This window comes from Microcaecilia unicolor, chromosome 7 (assembly GCF_901765095.1).
Source record: "Microcaecilia unicolor chromosome 7, aMicUni1.1, whole genome shotgun sequence".
Lineage (NCBI taxonomy): Eukaryota > Metazoa > Chordata > Amphibia > Gymnophiona > Siphonopidae > Microcaecilia > Microcaecilia unicolor.
The window spans coordinates 179193636-179208806 of NC_044037.1; the positions used below are offsets into that span (position 1 = coordinate 179193636).

General features: G+C 46.8%; 1 protein-coding gene across 6 annotated transcripts in view; it reads left to right on the plus strand.

The window, feature by feature from the left end:
• Positions 1-2641, plus strand: part of C7H9orf64 (chromosome 7 C9orf64 homolog) — an 88544-nt gene extending 85903 nt beyond the window's left edge. For all 6 annotated transcript variants that reach the window (XM_030210099.1, XM_030210095.1, XM_030210093.1 and 3 more), the window contains one exon: positions 1916-2641. In XM_030210099.1, the coding sequence (XP_030065959.1) occupies positions 1916-2145 (230 nt within the window). In that variant the 3' untranslated portion in view covers positions 2146-2641. The remainder of the gene's footprint in view (positions 1-1915) is intronic.
• Positions 2642-15171: the final 12530 nt, after the last annotated feature.

Here is a 15171-nt window from a genome sequence, read left to right on the forward strand (position 1 = left end):
AAAGGGTTTGCACCAGCTCCAGTTGATTCAGAATGCTGCAACAAGACTAATACAAGGTTGTAAGCAACGTGACCACATCAAACCATTTTTGCATAAACTTCACTGGTTACCGGTACAATACAAAGTCAAATGTTTGACCGTCAAGGCCCTTAAAGGAAATGGCCCAGAGTACTTAAGAACAGGATCTCCCTCTACACCTCTTCAAGATCGCTACGGCCCTACCAAGGAGTTTCCCTAACCACACCCTCTCCAAAAGGCATCACACGATATGATACCTGCAAGCAAGCCTTCTCTGGAGTAGCACCCCCACCCCCCCCATACGGAATTCGCTCCCTGAAAGGCTTCACTTAACACAAGAGTATCTCTGCTTCAGGAAGCTTGGCTGTTCAACCAGGCCTTTAATGGAAGAAGTAAATGGGACCAGCTGCACATATTATAGTAGGACATGTTTATCCACTCCTACCCTAGCCAAGATAATGTTCAAGTACCTTTCTGACTTCATTTGCAACTCTTTAAACTAGTCCCTTATTTTCTTACTCCTGTTAACTCTGTCTTATCTATATGTTCCATCTTTGCTTACACCCTTTGCTATTAAAAATGTTTTATTGTGTATTGTGTTGACATTGTAATATAGCATACTATGCCATACTTTGTATTGTTTGAATATTTTTATTGCTGTACTTGTTTATTGCTTATTTTTTTTACTTTATTCTTGCTGTACACCACTTTGAGTGAATTCCTTCAAAAATGCAGTAAATAAATCCTAATAAATAAAAATATACAGACACCCTGTTGCCAACACTAACAAGTTTGCTGCCCTTTGAAATTTGTTGTTTTTTTTTTTTTTTTGGGGGGGGGGGGGTCTTCCTTACTAGTTAGGGATTCCCATGCATAAAGATTTCATATCCAGCTTGTCTTTGCAGAAAGTTATTTGCTGGTAACAGGTGTTCTTTGAGGACAGCATAATATCGGTCCTTACAAAATTTACCTACCCATTTCCCCTAGGAGTTAGCATCTCCAGCATATTACATACTGCTGTAGCTCGTATTACACCACCACTGTAGGAAGTTTGGCACATGTATGATTAAAGGACTCTCTACTGTTCCAGTCTTGAAAGCCCATCTGTGCTTTTTTTTTTTTTTTCTGTTTGTGTACTTTTGGACCTCCCTTTTGCTATCACATGTATGGATGACCATGCTAGAAAGTGCTTATTACTGCTTTCACCACACTGGAATTAGTCAGGTCCTAGCAGCCAGAAAGTGGAAAAAGGCAGGGGGGTCAGATGGCCCCTTTTAAAGGTTTCTGACCCATTCTGCCTCCAGGGAAGGAGTGGGAGGTAGGGATAGAGAAGAGGAAAAGGAAGCAGCTGTAGCCATGAAATGGACCCATGTGGGATGCAGGTAATGGGGTCATATAATTATTTTTTTTTAATTCAGAGCTTCCCAAACTGTGGGTCAGGAACTCGAATGGGGTTACAAACCCCAAACTTGAGGTAATGACCTTGGTGGTCTCTCCATAGGTGTGTCATTATTCTGTGCCTCAGAGTGTGGGGGGGGGGGATACAATTGTATTTGGCTGAGATCATGGATTTAGAGACTTAAAGATTGATATGCACTGATTTTGATGGCAAAATTAAAAAAAAATCTGTGTATTCAAATTTGGAACTACACATTTGCAAAACTGCATCTGAAGGGTTTTTGAGAAACTGATTTATTTTCTTAGGCTGTTAACAAGATTTCTAACCTGAGGTTGCCCCCAAAAAAACCCCACCTTCGATAAACCAATTAAAAGCATACATGCTTTGGGTTGCTTATGCTGGCCTGTTTCCAAGCTTACAAGTCCTAATACTGAACCATATTTGATCCTAGTGCTCTTCCATAAAAATTCTCTAACAGAATTTGTTATATTCACATAGGAGAAATGTTCCAGTACAGAGATCAGCAAGAGGTGGAGATCAGAGGATGTTCTATTTGGTGTGTTGAATTAGTTTGCAAACAACTAACAGCACTGTTGGAGAAGAAAGGATGGAAGAATGAAATTGTCAATCCAGTTCTTCTTGATCACTATCTGTGGGACTACGCTCGTGATCACAGGAAATCTTTGAAAAAGATTCCTTTTCACCGTGTCCGTTGCATCTATTATTGACATTGCCACTTAGTAGCTGGGGAATCCAGATAAGAGCCTTTGCTTACATGATTTGGGGATTTTAGCCTGCCTTTCCAAATAATGCTTAATAGAGCTTACAATGTTTGTCCTGTATGCTTTATGGCTTTTCTCTCAACACTTTCTTGGAGGCACCTCGAGCCAGTTAGGTCTTCATGATTACAATGAAAATACACGAGAGATTTGTATGCAAAACGGTTTACATAGATACAGATTTATCGTGCAGCACCACTGAAATTCTGACTAGTTAAGTGTGGCCCCTGGAGAGGGTTCGAAGCCCTTTCTTTTGAGTTTTCCTTAGCTCCCCCCCCATTCTGACAGATCTATTCATTTTCTTTATTTCTTATCCCATCTCTCAGTTTTTGTTAATGCAATATGATTCATGTACAGTGAAAACCTTTTGTAAAAAAAAATTAAAAATTGTAATGTATTTCCCTGCAAACACGTTTATAATCTTCTGAACTTAATAATTGCATTATATTAAAGTTAAAAAAAAAAGGTAAACTGCTGTCACAGTGTGTTTTCTTAAACAGAAGATAGACAAAATAAATACTCAAACCCCATCCTTAACGCAGATGCAACATGGGAAGCTGCAGTAACCCATCCTTCAAAGAATTGCTCACAATATTTCTCTCCAGTCCATATATATATTCCATTAGACTCGCATAATCTGGGTCACTAATGCTCCGAACCTGCTATGAAATTCAGACCAGCAAGCTCTATACTAACATTCTACCTCCTCAGCATGCAAAGACACAACCCTCATGCTGTACAAAATAGATACCGAAGGGTGGATGCATCCATATTAAAAGTAACAGAAAAGAAATGAATAATAAAATAAACTCTGATATAGCACTGTATAACCTTCAACTGTGCTAAGCTGTTCCTTCCTTTTGTTTAAGGATACATGCTTGTAGGTCACCCCTGTAGTCTATCATTTCTAGGGGCAGGTGGGTTTTGTTGTTTTTTTAATCAACTTCATCTGGTTAGAAGTTGAAATCTTCTCTTTCTGATTTCAGATCGGTTGTGCAGTCTGATGTAATGTAATTTGATTTTAGCCAGGAATTTTCAACAGGGGGTACATCTTTTACCGGGTCAGTGTTACTTGACAGTTCCTAATCATTAAGCTCTCGCACACACCACTATTATTGAAATAGTTGATAGAATACTAATGTTGTTTCATAGGTATAATGATAAAAACATTTAAAATTAAGATTCACATTGAAATACACCTATCCAATAAACTGAAAAATATGTACACCATGAACCTTGTAAGTACTGCAGACAAAACTTGAGATATAAATTGATAAATGTTATGCAAACTTATGAAAATTGTCATACAAATTTATAAAGGATATGCAAACATCAAAGTAAACTGACTATACCAAAAAGGTGGGCACCCTGGAAGGCGTAGAGAACATGAGAAGTGACCTAGATAAATTAGAAGAATGGTCTAACGTGCGGCAATTAAAATTGAATGCAACGTGTAGAGTGATGCACATGGGGTGTAGAAACCCAAAAGAGCTGTATTTGTTAGGGGGTGAGAGGCTGATAAGCACAAACCAACAAAAGCTAATTGGATTTTATTATTTGCCTGTCCAAATCTGAGTTTAAGGCAAGATACAAATTCAGGTACACTTGGTAACTTCCTGCCCAGCCCAGACAGGATAGCCTTTAGTTCTCTGTTACTAAACATTAGGAACAGCTACTATAGATAATATGTGTTATATGTATTAGCTGTGCATAATGGTTAGAGCAGCAGGCTGAGAACCAGGGAATCCCACTGCCACTCCTTGAGGTCCTGGACGAGTCACTTAATCCTCCACTGTCCCAGGTACAACACTTAGAATGTAAGCCCTCCAGGGATAGGAAAATACCTACTGTACCTTAATGTAACTTGCCTTGAACTACTACTGAAAGGTGTAATCTAAAATCCAGTACCAGGCACACCGTGAAGTAATACAAACCACTACAAATATACATAAGTAATGCCATACTGGGAAAAGACCAAGGGTCCATCGAGCCCAGCATCCTATCCACGACAGCGGTCAATCCAGGCCAAGGGCACCTGGCAAGCTTCCCAAACGTACAAACATTCTATACATGTTATTCCTGGAATTGTGGATTTTTCCCAAGTCCATTTAGTAGCGGTTTATGGACTTGTCCTTTAGGAAACCATCTAACCCCTTTTTAAACTCTGCCAAGCTAACTGCCTTCACCACGTTCTCCGGCAACGAATTCCAGAGTTTAATTACACGTTGGGTGAAGAAAGATTTTCTCCGATTTGTTTTAAATTTACTACACTGTAGTTTCATCGCATGCCCCCTAGTCCTACTATTTTTGGAAAGCGTGAACAGACGCTTCACATCCACCTGTTCCACTCCACTCATTATTTTATATACCTCTATCATGTCTCCCCTCAGCCGTCTCTTCTCCAAGCTGAAAAGCCCTAGCCTCCTTAGTCTTTCTTCATAGGGAAGTCGTCCCATCCCCGCTATCATTTTAGTTGCCCTTCGCTGCACCTTTTCCAGTTCCACTATATCTTTCTTGAGATGCGGCGACCAGAATTGAACACAATACACAAAATGCCACTCAGGACCCATTCTACCATACCATAATAACAGTAACTTCCACGAGTCACACAATCTACCTGTCAAAGGTAGCACCGTAATTACTGTGGTGCACACTAAAACATGAATAAACCTAAAGGAAAACTAAACAAGCCAAATTTGTATAGATCCTCACCCAGTACAGGTTAAGGGCTCCTTTTACAAAGCAGCGCTACCGATTAGCGTGTGCTGAATGCAAAGAAGCCCATGGGAATTGAATGGGCTTCTTTGCATTTAGTGCATGCTAATTGGTAACACCGCGTCATAAAAGAAACCATAAGTAACCACAAACTAAAAGCAGAAATATGCAGACAAAAGTTAAACCAAACCTCAAAGCCAGAATCTGCATACAGTGAATACCAGAGGAACTAGTGAGCCATGTCCCTACTACTACTACTTATTTCTATGGAACTACAAGGCATACGCAGTGCTGTATACCATACACTGTACTGTACAAAATATAAAAACAGCAAATGTAAATGTCAAAAACTGGCATATTTCAATCACTTAAATTAACAAATACGAATAAAGCGAAAAATGGAAAATAAGATAATACCCACACCATTTTATTGGACTAACTTAAAATGTTTTTCAATTAGCTTTCAAAGGCAAAAACCTCCTTTCTTGGTCAGGACAGTATGCTGCTGTTACGGTATCCTGTCCTGACCTGAGAAAGGAGGCTTTGGTCTCCGACAGTTAGTCAAAAAAGCGAATGCTACATACCTGTAGAAGGTATTCTCCGAGGACAGCAGGCTGATTGTTCTCACTGATGGGTGACGTCCACGGCAGCCCCTCCAATCGGAATCTTCACTAGCAAAGTCCTTTGCTAGCCCTCGCGCGCCGATGCGCATGCGCGGCCGTCTTCCCGCCCGAAACCGGCTTGAGCCGGCCAGTCTCATATGTAGCAAGACAAAGACCAGGGAAGACACAACTCCAAAGGGGAGGCGGGCGGGTTTTGTGAGAACAATCAGCCTGCTGTCCTCGGAGAATACCTTCTACAGGTATGTAGCATTCGCTTTCTCTGAGGACAAGCAGGCTGCTTGTTCTCACTGATGGGGTATCCCTAACCCCCAGGCTCACTCAAAACAACAAACATGGTCAATTGGGCCTCGCAACGGCGAGGACATAACTGAGATTGACCTGAAAAATTTACCAACTAACTGAGAGTGCAGCCTGGAACAGAACAAACAGGGCCCTCGGGGGGTGGAGTTGGATCCTAAAGCCCAAACAGGTTCTGAAGAACTGACTGCCCGAACCGACTGTCGCGTCGGGTATCCTGCTGCAGGCAGTAATGGGATGTGAATGTGTGGACAGAAGACCACGTCGCAGCTTTGCAAATCTCTTCAATAGTGGCTGACTTCAAGTGGGCTACCGACGCTGCCATGGCTCTAACATTATGAGCCGTGACATAACCCTCAAGAGCCAGCCCAGCCTGGGCGTAAGTGAAGGAAATGCAATCTGCTAGCCAATTGGATATGGTGCGTTTTCCTACAGCCACTCCCCTCCTATTGGGATCAAAAGAAACAAACAATTGGGCGGACTGTCTGTTGGGCTGTGTCCGCTCCAAATAGAAGGCCAATGCTCTCTTGCAGTCCAATGTGTGCAGCTGACGTTCAGCAGGGCAGGAATGAGGACGGGGAAAGAATGTTGGCAAGACAATTGACTGGTTCAGATGGAACTCCGACACAACCTTTGGCAGAAACTTAGGGTGAGTGCGGAGGACTACTCTGTTATGATGAAATTTGGTGTAAGGGGCCTGGGCTACCAGGGCCTGAAGCTCACTGACTCTACGAGCTGAAGTAACTGCCACCAAGAAAATGACCTTCCAGGTCAAGTACTTCAGATGGCAGGAGTTCAGTGGCTCAAAAGGAGGTTTCATCAGCTGGGTGAGAACGACATTGAGATCCCATGACACTGTAGGAGGCTTGACAGGGGGCTTTGACAAAAGCAAACCTCTCATGAAGCGAACAACTAAAGGCTGTCCTGAGATCGGCTTACCTTCCACACGGTAATGGTATGCACTGATTGCACTAAGGTGAACCCTTACAGAGTTGGTCTTAAGACCGACTCAGACAAGTGCAGAAGGTATTCAAGCAGGGTCTGTGTAGGACAAGAGCGAGGATCTAGGGCCTTGCTGTCACACCAGACGGCAAACCTCCTCCACAGAAAGAAATAACTCCTCTTAGTGGAATCTTTCCTGGAAGCAAGCAAGATACGGGAGACACCCTCTGACAGACCCAAAGAGGCAAAATCTACGCTCTCAACATCCAGGCCGTGAGAGCCAGGGACCGGAGGCTGGGATGCAGAAGCGCCCCTTCGTCCTGTGTGATGAGGGTCGGAAAACACTCCAATCTCCACGGTTCTTCGGAGGACAACTCCAGAAGAAGAGGGAACCAGATCTGATGCGGCCAAAAAGGAGCAATCAGAATCATGGTGCCTCGGTCTTGCTTGAGTTTCCCCACCAGATGTATGGGAGGATAAGCATACAGCAGACCCTCCCCCCAGTCCAGGAGGAAGGCATCCGATGCCAGTCTGCCGTGGGCCTGAAGCCTGGAACAGAACTGAGGGACTTTGTGGTTGGCTCGAGATGCGAAGAGATCCACCAAGGGGGTGCCCCACACCTGGAAGATCTGTCGCACTACACGAGAATTGAGCGACCACTCGTGAGGTTGCATAATCCTGCTCAACCTGTCGGCCAGACTGTTGTTTACGCCTGCCAGATATGTGGCTTGGAGCACCATGCCGTGACGGCGAGCCCAGAGCCACATGCTGACGGCTTCCTGACACAGGGGGCGAGATCCGGTGCCCCCCTGCTTGTTGATGTAATACATGGCTACCTGGTTGTCTGTCTGAATTTGGATAATTTGGTGGGACAGCCGATCTCTGAAAGCCTTCAGAGCGTTCCAGATCGCTCGCAGCTCCAGAAGATTGATCTGCAGATCGCGTTCCTGGAGGGACCAGCTTCCTTGGGTGTGAAGCCCATCGATATGAGCTCCCCAGCCCAGGAGAGACGCATCCGTGGTCAGCACTTTTTGTGGCTGAGGAATTTGGAAAGGACGTCCCAGAGTCAAATTGGACCAAATCGTCCACCAATACAGGGATTCGAGAAAACTCGTGGACAGGTGGACTACGTCTTCTAGATCCCCAGCAGCCTGGAACCACTGGGAAGCTAGGGTCCATTGAGCAGATCTCATGTGAAGGCGGGCCATGGGAGTCACATGAACTGTGGAGGCCATGTGGCCCAGCAATCTCAACATCTGCCGAGCTGTGATCTGCTGTGACGCTCGTACCCGCGAGACGAGGGACAACAAGTTGTTGGCCCTCGCCTCTGGAAGGTAGGCGCGAGCTGTCCGAGAATCCAGCAGAGCTCCTATGAACTCGAGTTTCTGCACTGGGAGAAGATGGGACTTTGGGTAATTTATCACAAACCCCAGTAGCTGCAGGAGGCGAATAGTCATCTGCATGGACTGCAGGGCTCCTGCCTCGGATGTGTTCTTCACCAGCCAATCGTCGAGATATGGGAACACGTGTACCCCCAGTCTGCGAAGTGCCGCTGCTACTACAGCCAGGCACTTTGTGAACACCCTGGGCGCAGAGGCGACCCCAAAGGGCAGCACACAGTACTGGAAGTGACGTGTGCCCAGCTGAAATCGCAGATACTGTCTGTGAGCTGGCAGTATCGGGATGTGCGTATAGGCGTCCTTCAAGTCCAGAGAGCATAGCCAATCGTTTTCCTGAATCATGGGAAGAAGGGTGCCCAGGGAAAGCATCCTGAACTTTTCTTTTACGAGATATTTGTTCAGGGCCCTTAGGTCTAGGATGGGACGCATCCCCCCTGTTTTCTTTTCCACAAGGAAGTACCTGGAATAGAATCCCAGCCCTTCCTGCCCGGATGGCACGGGCTCGACCGCATTGGCGCTGAGAAGGGCGGAGAGTTCCTCTGCAAGTACCTGCTTGTGCTGGAAGCTGTAAGACTGAGCTCCCGGTGGACAATTTGGAGGTTTTGAGGCCAAATTGAGGGTGTATCCTTGCCGGACTATTTGCAGAACCCACTGATCGGAGGTTATGAGAGGCCACCTTTGGTGAAAAGCTTTCAACCTCCCCCCGACTGGCAGGTCGCCCGGCACTGACACTTGGATGTCGGCTATGCTCTGCTGGAGCCAGTCAAAAGCCCGTCCCTTGCTTTTGCTGGGGAGCCGAGGGGCCTTGCTGAGTCGCACGCTGCTGACGAGAGCGAGCGCGCTGGGGCTTAGCCTGGGCCACAGGCTGTCGAGAAGGAGGATTGTACCTACGCTTGCCAGAAGAGTAGGGACCAGTCTTCCTTCCCCCGAAAAATCGTCTACCTGTAGAGGTAGATGCTGAAGGCTGCCGGCGGGAGAACTTGTCGAATGCGGTATCCCGCTGGTGGAGATGCTCTACCACCTGTTCGACCTTCTCTCCAAAAATATTGTCCGCACGGCAAGGCGAGTCCGCAATCCGCTGCTGGATTCTATTCTCCAGGTCGGAGGCACGCAGCCATGAGAGCCTGCGCATCACCACACCTTGAGCAGCGGCCCTGGACGCAACATCAAAGGTGTCATACACCCCTCTGGCCAGGAATTTTCTGCACGCCTTCAGCTGCCTGACCACCTCCTGAAATGGCTTGGCTTGCTCAGGGGGGAGCGCATCAACCAAGCCCGCCAACTGCCGCACATTGTTCCGCATGTGTATGCTCGTGTAGAGCTGGTAAGACTGAATTTTGGCCACGAGCATAGAAGAATGGTAGGCCTTCCTCCCAAAGGAGTCTAAGGTTCTAGAGTCTTTGCCCGGGGGCGCCGAAGCATGCTCCCTAGAACTCTTAGCCTTCTTTAGGGCCAAATCCACAACTCCAGAGTCATGAGGCAACTGGGTGCGCATCAGCTCTGGGTCCCCATGGATCCGGTACTGGGACTCGATCTTCTTGGGAATGTGGGGATTAGTTAGAGGTTTTGTCCAGTTCGCCAGCAATGTCTTCTTAAGGACATGGTGCATGGGTACAGTGGACGCTTCCTTAGGTGGAGAAGGATAGTCCAGGAGCTCAAACATTTCAGCCCTGGGCTCGTCCTCCACAACCACCGGGAAGAGGATGGCCGTAGACATCTCCCGGACAAAGGAAGCGAAAGACAGACTCTCAGGAGGAGAAAGCTGCCTTTCAGGAGAGGGAGTGGGATCAGAGGGAAGACCTTCAGACTCCTCGTCAGTGAAATACCTGATCTTCCTCTTCCTCCCACGAGGCCTCACCCTCGGTGTCAGACACAAGTTCACGAACCTGTGTCTGCAACCGCGCCCGACTCGACTCCGTGGAGCCATGTCCACGATGGGGGCGTCGAGAGGTAGACTCCCTCGCCCGCATCGGCGAAGCTCCCTCCGCCGACGTAGTCGGGGAGCCCTCCTGGGAGGCGACGGCAGTCGGTACCGCATGCGGCACCGACGCCGGTGACCTCACCTCGGGCGATGGACCAGCCGGCGCCACGCTCGACGGTACCGGAGGCGCAAGCACCGCCGGTACCGGAGGGGTAGGGCGCAACAGCTCTCCCAGAATCTCTGGAAGAACGGCCCGGAGGCTCTCGTTCAGAGCGGCTGCAGAAAAAGGCATGGAAGTCGATGCAGGCGTCGACGTCAGAACCTGTTCCGGGCGTGGAGGCTGTTCCGGGCTGTCCAGAGTGGAGCGCATCGACACCTCTTGAACAGAGGGTGAGCGGTCCTCTCGGTGCCGATGCCTACTGGGTGCCGACTCCCTCGGCGACCCAGAGCTCTCGGTGCCGACACGGGAAGGGGACCGGTGTCGATGCTTCTTAGATTTTTTGCGAAGCACGTCACCGGCGCTTCCCGGCACCGACGAGGAGGACGTAGAATCCAGCCGTCTCTTCCTCAGGGCAGAGACCGAAGAGGGTCGATCTCGGGGGGGCTGTACCGCAGGAGCCCTCAGGGTAGGGGGAGACCCACCCGAAGGCTCACCGCCACCAGCAGGGGAGTGGACAGCCCTCACCTGCACTCCAGACGAAGCACCACCGTCCGACGACATCAGCAGACGAGGTCCCGGTACCACCGACGTCGATGCAGTCACCCGATGTCTCGGCGCCGATGCAGAGGGTCGATGCCTCGATGCACTCGATGCACTGGCCGCCGAGGATGAAGGTCTGGACGCTGCAGACGTCGATGCACTCGATACCCCCGGTGCCGATGCCGACGAAGAGCCCGAGAACAAAAAGTTCCACTGGGCCAACCTCGCTACCTGAGTCCGCTTCTGTAAAAGGGAACACAGACTACAGGCCTGAGGGCGGTGCTCTGCCCCCAGACACCGAAGACACGAAGCGTGCCTGTCAGTGAGCGAGATTACCCGGGCGCACTGGGTGCACTTCTTGAAGCCGCTGGAAGGCTTCGATGTCATGGGCGGAAAAATCACGCCGGCGAGATCGAAAGACGAAATGGCGAAATTTGGCACCAGCAGAAAAAAGCGGGAAGGAAATTTCGACCGGGGCCTAAGTAAGGCCTACCCCGACGACGAAAGAAAACTTACCGGGGTGAAAAACTCGAACTAGAGGAAGGGAAAAAGCCAAAAGAGGTTTTTTCCAACACTTTTGAAGCAAAACGAGTCGAAAACGACGCGCGAGGTTGACTTTTTCGGGGCACGAAACGGAAACACAACCGTCCCGAGCGCGGAGAAAAGAAGACTGGCCGGCTCAAGCCGGTTTCTGGCGGGAAGACGGCCGCGCATGCGCGGTGCGCATCGGCGCGCGAGGGCTAGCAAAGGACTTTGCTAGTGAAGATTCCGATTGGAGGGGCTGCCGTGGACGTCACCCATCAGTGAGAACAAGCAGCCTGCTTGTCCTCGGAGAATGTATTTAAATTAGTCTAATAAAAAGTTTCACATTATTTCCAGTTTCTATTTATAGTTATTAACCTTCATTAAAATGGCTACCACACTACTTTATCCTAAACTAAAAGCAAAATTCTTTTTTCTACCTTTGTTCTTTGGTCATTTACTGTTTCTAATGGTGTTGGTCCCAGTCTCTGGTTTTTGCTTTCCTCCATCTTCTCTCATGCCAGGATTTCCTTTCCATTTGTTATTTTTCTCTCTCCTGCTTTTCCTTTCTGCTTTCTTCAACTTATTTGTCTGCATCTCTGTCCAAATTTAATTCATTCTTACTATCTTCTTCAATTTCCTTTTTTTTTTTTTTTTAACTGTGTCTACCTGTAGCTTTCCATTTCTTTCCCTCACCCTGGCTCTCTTATTCCACTTCCCCTTATTCCTCAGTGGATCACTAACTCTGCCCTCTTTTTTTCCACCCTTTCCATCCAGCATCTGCCTTCTTTCTCTCCCCTTTCCACCATTATCCCCTCCTCTTTCTCTCCCCTCATCTGGCCCCTTTCTTTCCCCTCTTCCATCCAGTATCTGCCCCCTCTCTCTCCTTTCCATCCCCTTCCATTAGTATCTCCTCTTCTATCCAGCATCTGCCCTCGCCCACTTTCCCCTTGCCATCAGTTTCCCCGTTCTCTTCCCTCATTATCTCCCTCCCGTCTCTCTTCCATCCAGTATTTGTGCTCTTTGTTTCCCTCTTCCATCACTCTCTCCTCTTACTCCCTTCCTCCATATCTCTCTTCTCTATCTCATCCCATTCCATACAGCATCTCCTCTTTCTCTTCCCCCTTCCATCATTATCTCCCTCCTGTCTTTTTCCCCTCCAGTATCTGCCTTCTTGCTCTCCCCTCTTCCATCATCTGCCCTCGTCTCCCCCCTCCTATACAGCATTTCTCACCCTCTCTCCTCTTTCCATACAGCATCTCCCTTTCTCTCTCCCTCCTGTCTCTTCTTCCCCTCCCCCTGGACATCCCAGCCACTGCTGCTGCTTCTTCTCCAAATGAGCAGTAGTTGCAAAACAGCATCCATTGCTCTTGCAGGGCCACAGACTCTATTCACATGGCTGCCAGCTCTGTGCTGAAACAAGAAGATGATGTTAGAGGTGCAGGACTAGCAGTCGTGTGTATAGAGGCTGCGACCCTGCGATAGTAATGGATACTGTGTTGCTGCAGCTACTGCTCATTTGGAGGAGAAGCAGTGGCAGGAGGGAGATGTGGAAATGCTTCCTTTGCTGTACGGCAGTCTTGAACTTCACCGGCGTTTGAAAAAAGGTATGTAGCCACATGGCTTAGAGGGAACAGTGGAGAGGGGGTGCATATGTAACGTACGCACCATGTATGGCTATGGCACTGGTTTTAGCAGTGATACATATATAAGCTTTACAACTGCTTAAAATACAGATGTTCAGTTACAGGGTGTAGTACTCGTACACATATGAAGTCTCTGCATGAGCCTTGCTTTGGTTGCCAATAGCTCAAGGGTCAAATTTAAAGTGTGCTTCTTGATCTTTAAAGCCCTTACTGGCATTAGGCCAGCTGATGTTGCTGGGGTTCTTGTATGATATAAGTCCCAAGTGTCTGTTACAGTCAACGCCTGCTAATTTCTTGGTGGTGCCACCCCTTCAACTGGCTAAGTCATCTGTTACATTGTGTACTGCTTTTTCTGTGGCTGGACCGCTGTTAGGCAATTTGTTGCCTAATGGTTTGAGAGCTGAAACCAACTACTTTCAACTTAAGCATAAATAAAAAAAAACCTTTTCTTTTCTCGAGCTTTTATAGTCGGGCTGAGGCAGCCATGGGCAAAGAAATCATAATTCTATTTCAACTTTTCACCCTGCAAGTGATGGAGGAATGTCATCTGTTTTTAATTGCTGAAAAGTTTAACTTCGGCTAGGCTAGAGGTTAGAAAGGTCAGTGAGAAATTAAACACTCTCTGTCCCTTTTTGGGGTTAATGTTAGTTCATAGGTATTATTTATCACACATCTGTATACCATTATGAACAAGGCATGTTGCAGACATACTGTAGTTTTAAAAGAATTGGTTTAAAGTGCTTAGAAGGAAATAGATTTAAGAAGTTCTTGATAGATGTAGATTATGTCTTATAAGGAATTTGATTTCTGCTTATTTTAGAATATGTTTTATTCTGTGTAATTAATAATTCTATGTAGAATATCTTTTCAATCCAGTGTTATATCTTTGTCTGACTTTCAAGCAAGACTGCAGTTGAAAAGGTCAGCATCTGGCTTGAATTACCTACAGTCCTAGCGAGTTCTGTGAAGGAAGCTAATAGGTGAAAAAGGTCAGGACTAGCCAACTCTTTTCTCCTTGATTGATTAGCTAAGTATAGGACTGGTTTTCTGAAAGTAATAACTGATATGTATGCCATTAAGTAAGACTGGCCCTTGACCCCTTAATGAATGCCAGAGTTCAGTTAGCAGTTAGTATGAAGTTGACTAGGAATATGAGAATAATACATGTCAGACTGGCCTCTTAGCCCCTAAATGAACCCAGTTTAAGCTATGACTGGGATTATGTGAATAATAATAAAATGCAAGAGTTCTGGTGCCCAATTGTCTAGTGTGAGAGGCCCCAGGTCATAGGTCAGTTTAGGATATGTCTGGAACCTATGTAACTGATATTTTGAACATATGTATAGAGATGATTGGTTCAGACAGGGTAATTAATCTATTCTTTACCATCTGGAAAGTAAGGGGGGCTAGGAGGGGGTTAGAACTGTATATAACTGGGAGCAGAGGCAGCTTACGTTGGAACAGACAGAAGAAGGAGAGAGAGAGGACAGACAAGAGATGCAGGATCCAGAGAGAGCTGAAGAAGAGACTTAATGCTGATGTCCTACTTTGTTTGCTGGCAAATAAAGAAGATTTCTCCCTCATTCTGGTGTGTGCTGTTTGACTCCTGAAGTACCACAGATTCTGCTAACACTAGTGGTAATTCCTGCAACAGGGCAAACCTGTGATCTATTTTAGTTTGGGGTTTTTTAGGGGCAGGAGATTGTTTTACTGTTTTTGTCTCAGTATGTTGGTTTGTTTTACTTTTGAGCATATTTTATAGGGGTTTTTTTTGGTCAATGTTGATTATATGAGGAGGAATTCTATAAATGGTGTACAAAATAGGCACCAGAAAAGATCAACGCTAAGTGCTATTCTTTAAAGGGCAAGCACCCTTTATAGAATAGTGCTCAATGCCAGTTCTTGTGCCCAACTCTGGGTGCCACCTTATGCCTGCTAAAACCTGGTGTAAGTCCTGGCATCCAAGTTGCATATAACTTTTTGGAATGTCCATGGCCACGCCCACTTTGGGTTACACACAGTGTTATAGAATAGCACACAGCCAGATGCACATGTAAATCCTAATGTCAATAACTGGCTGTTGGCATCCAATTATTGATGGTTAACAACTCATTAGCCAATTAAGTTGCACACACATCTCTGAAGTGCACCCAAATCTGGGCACCTTATATAGAATCTGGGAGATGCTGCACAGGATAGTTGATGACCA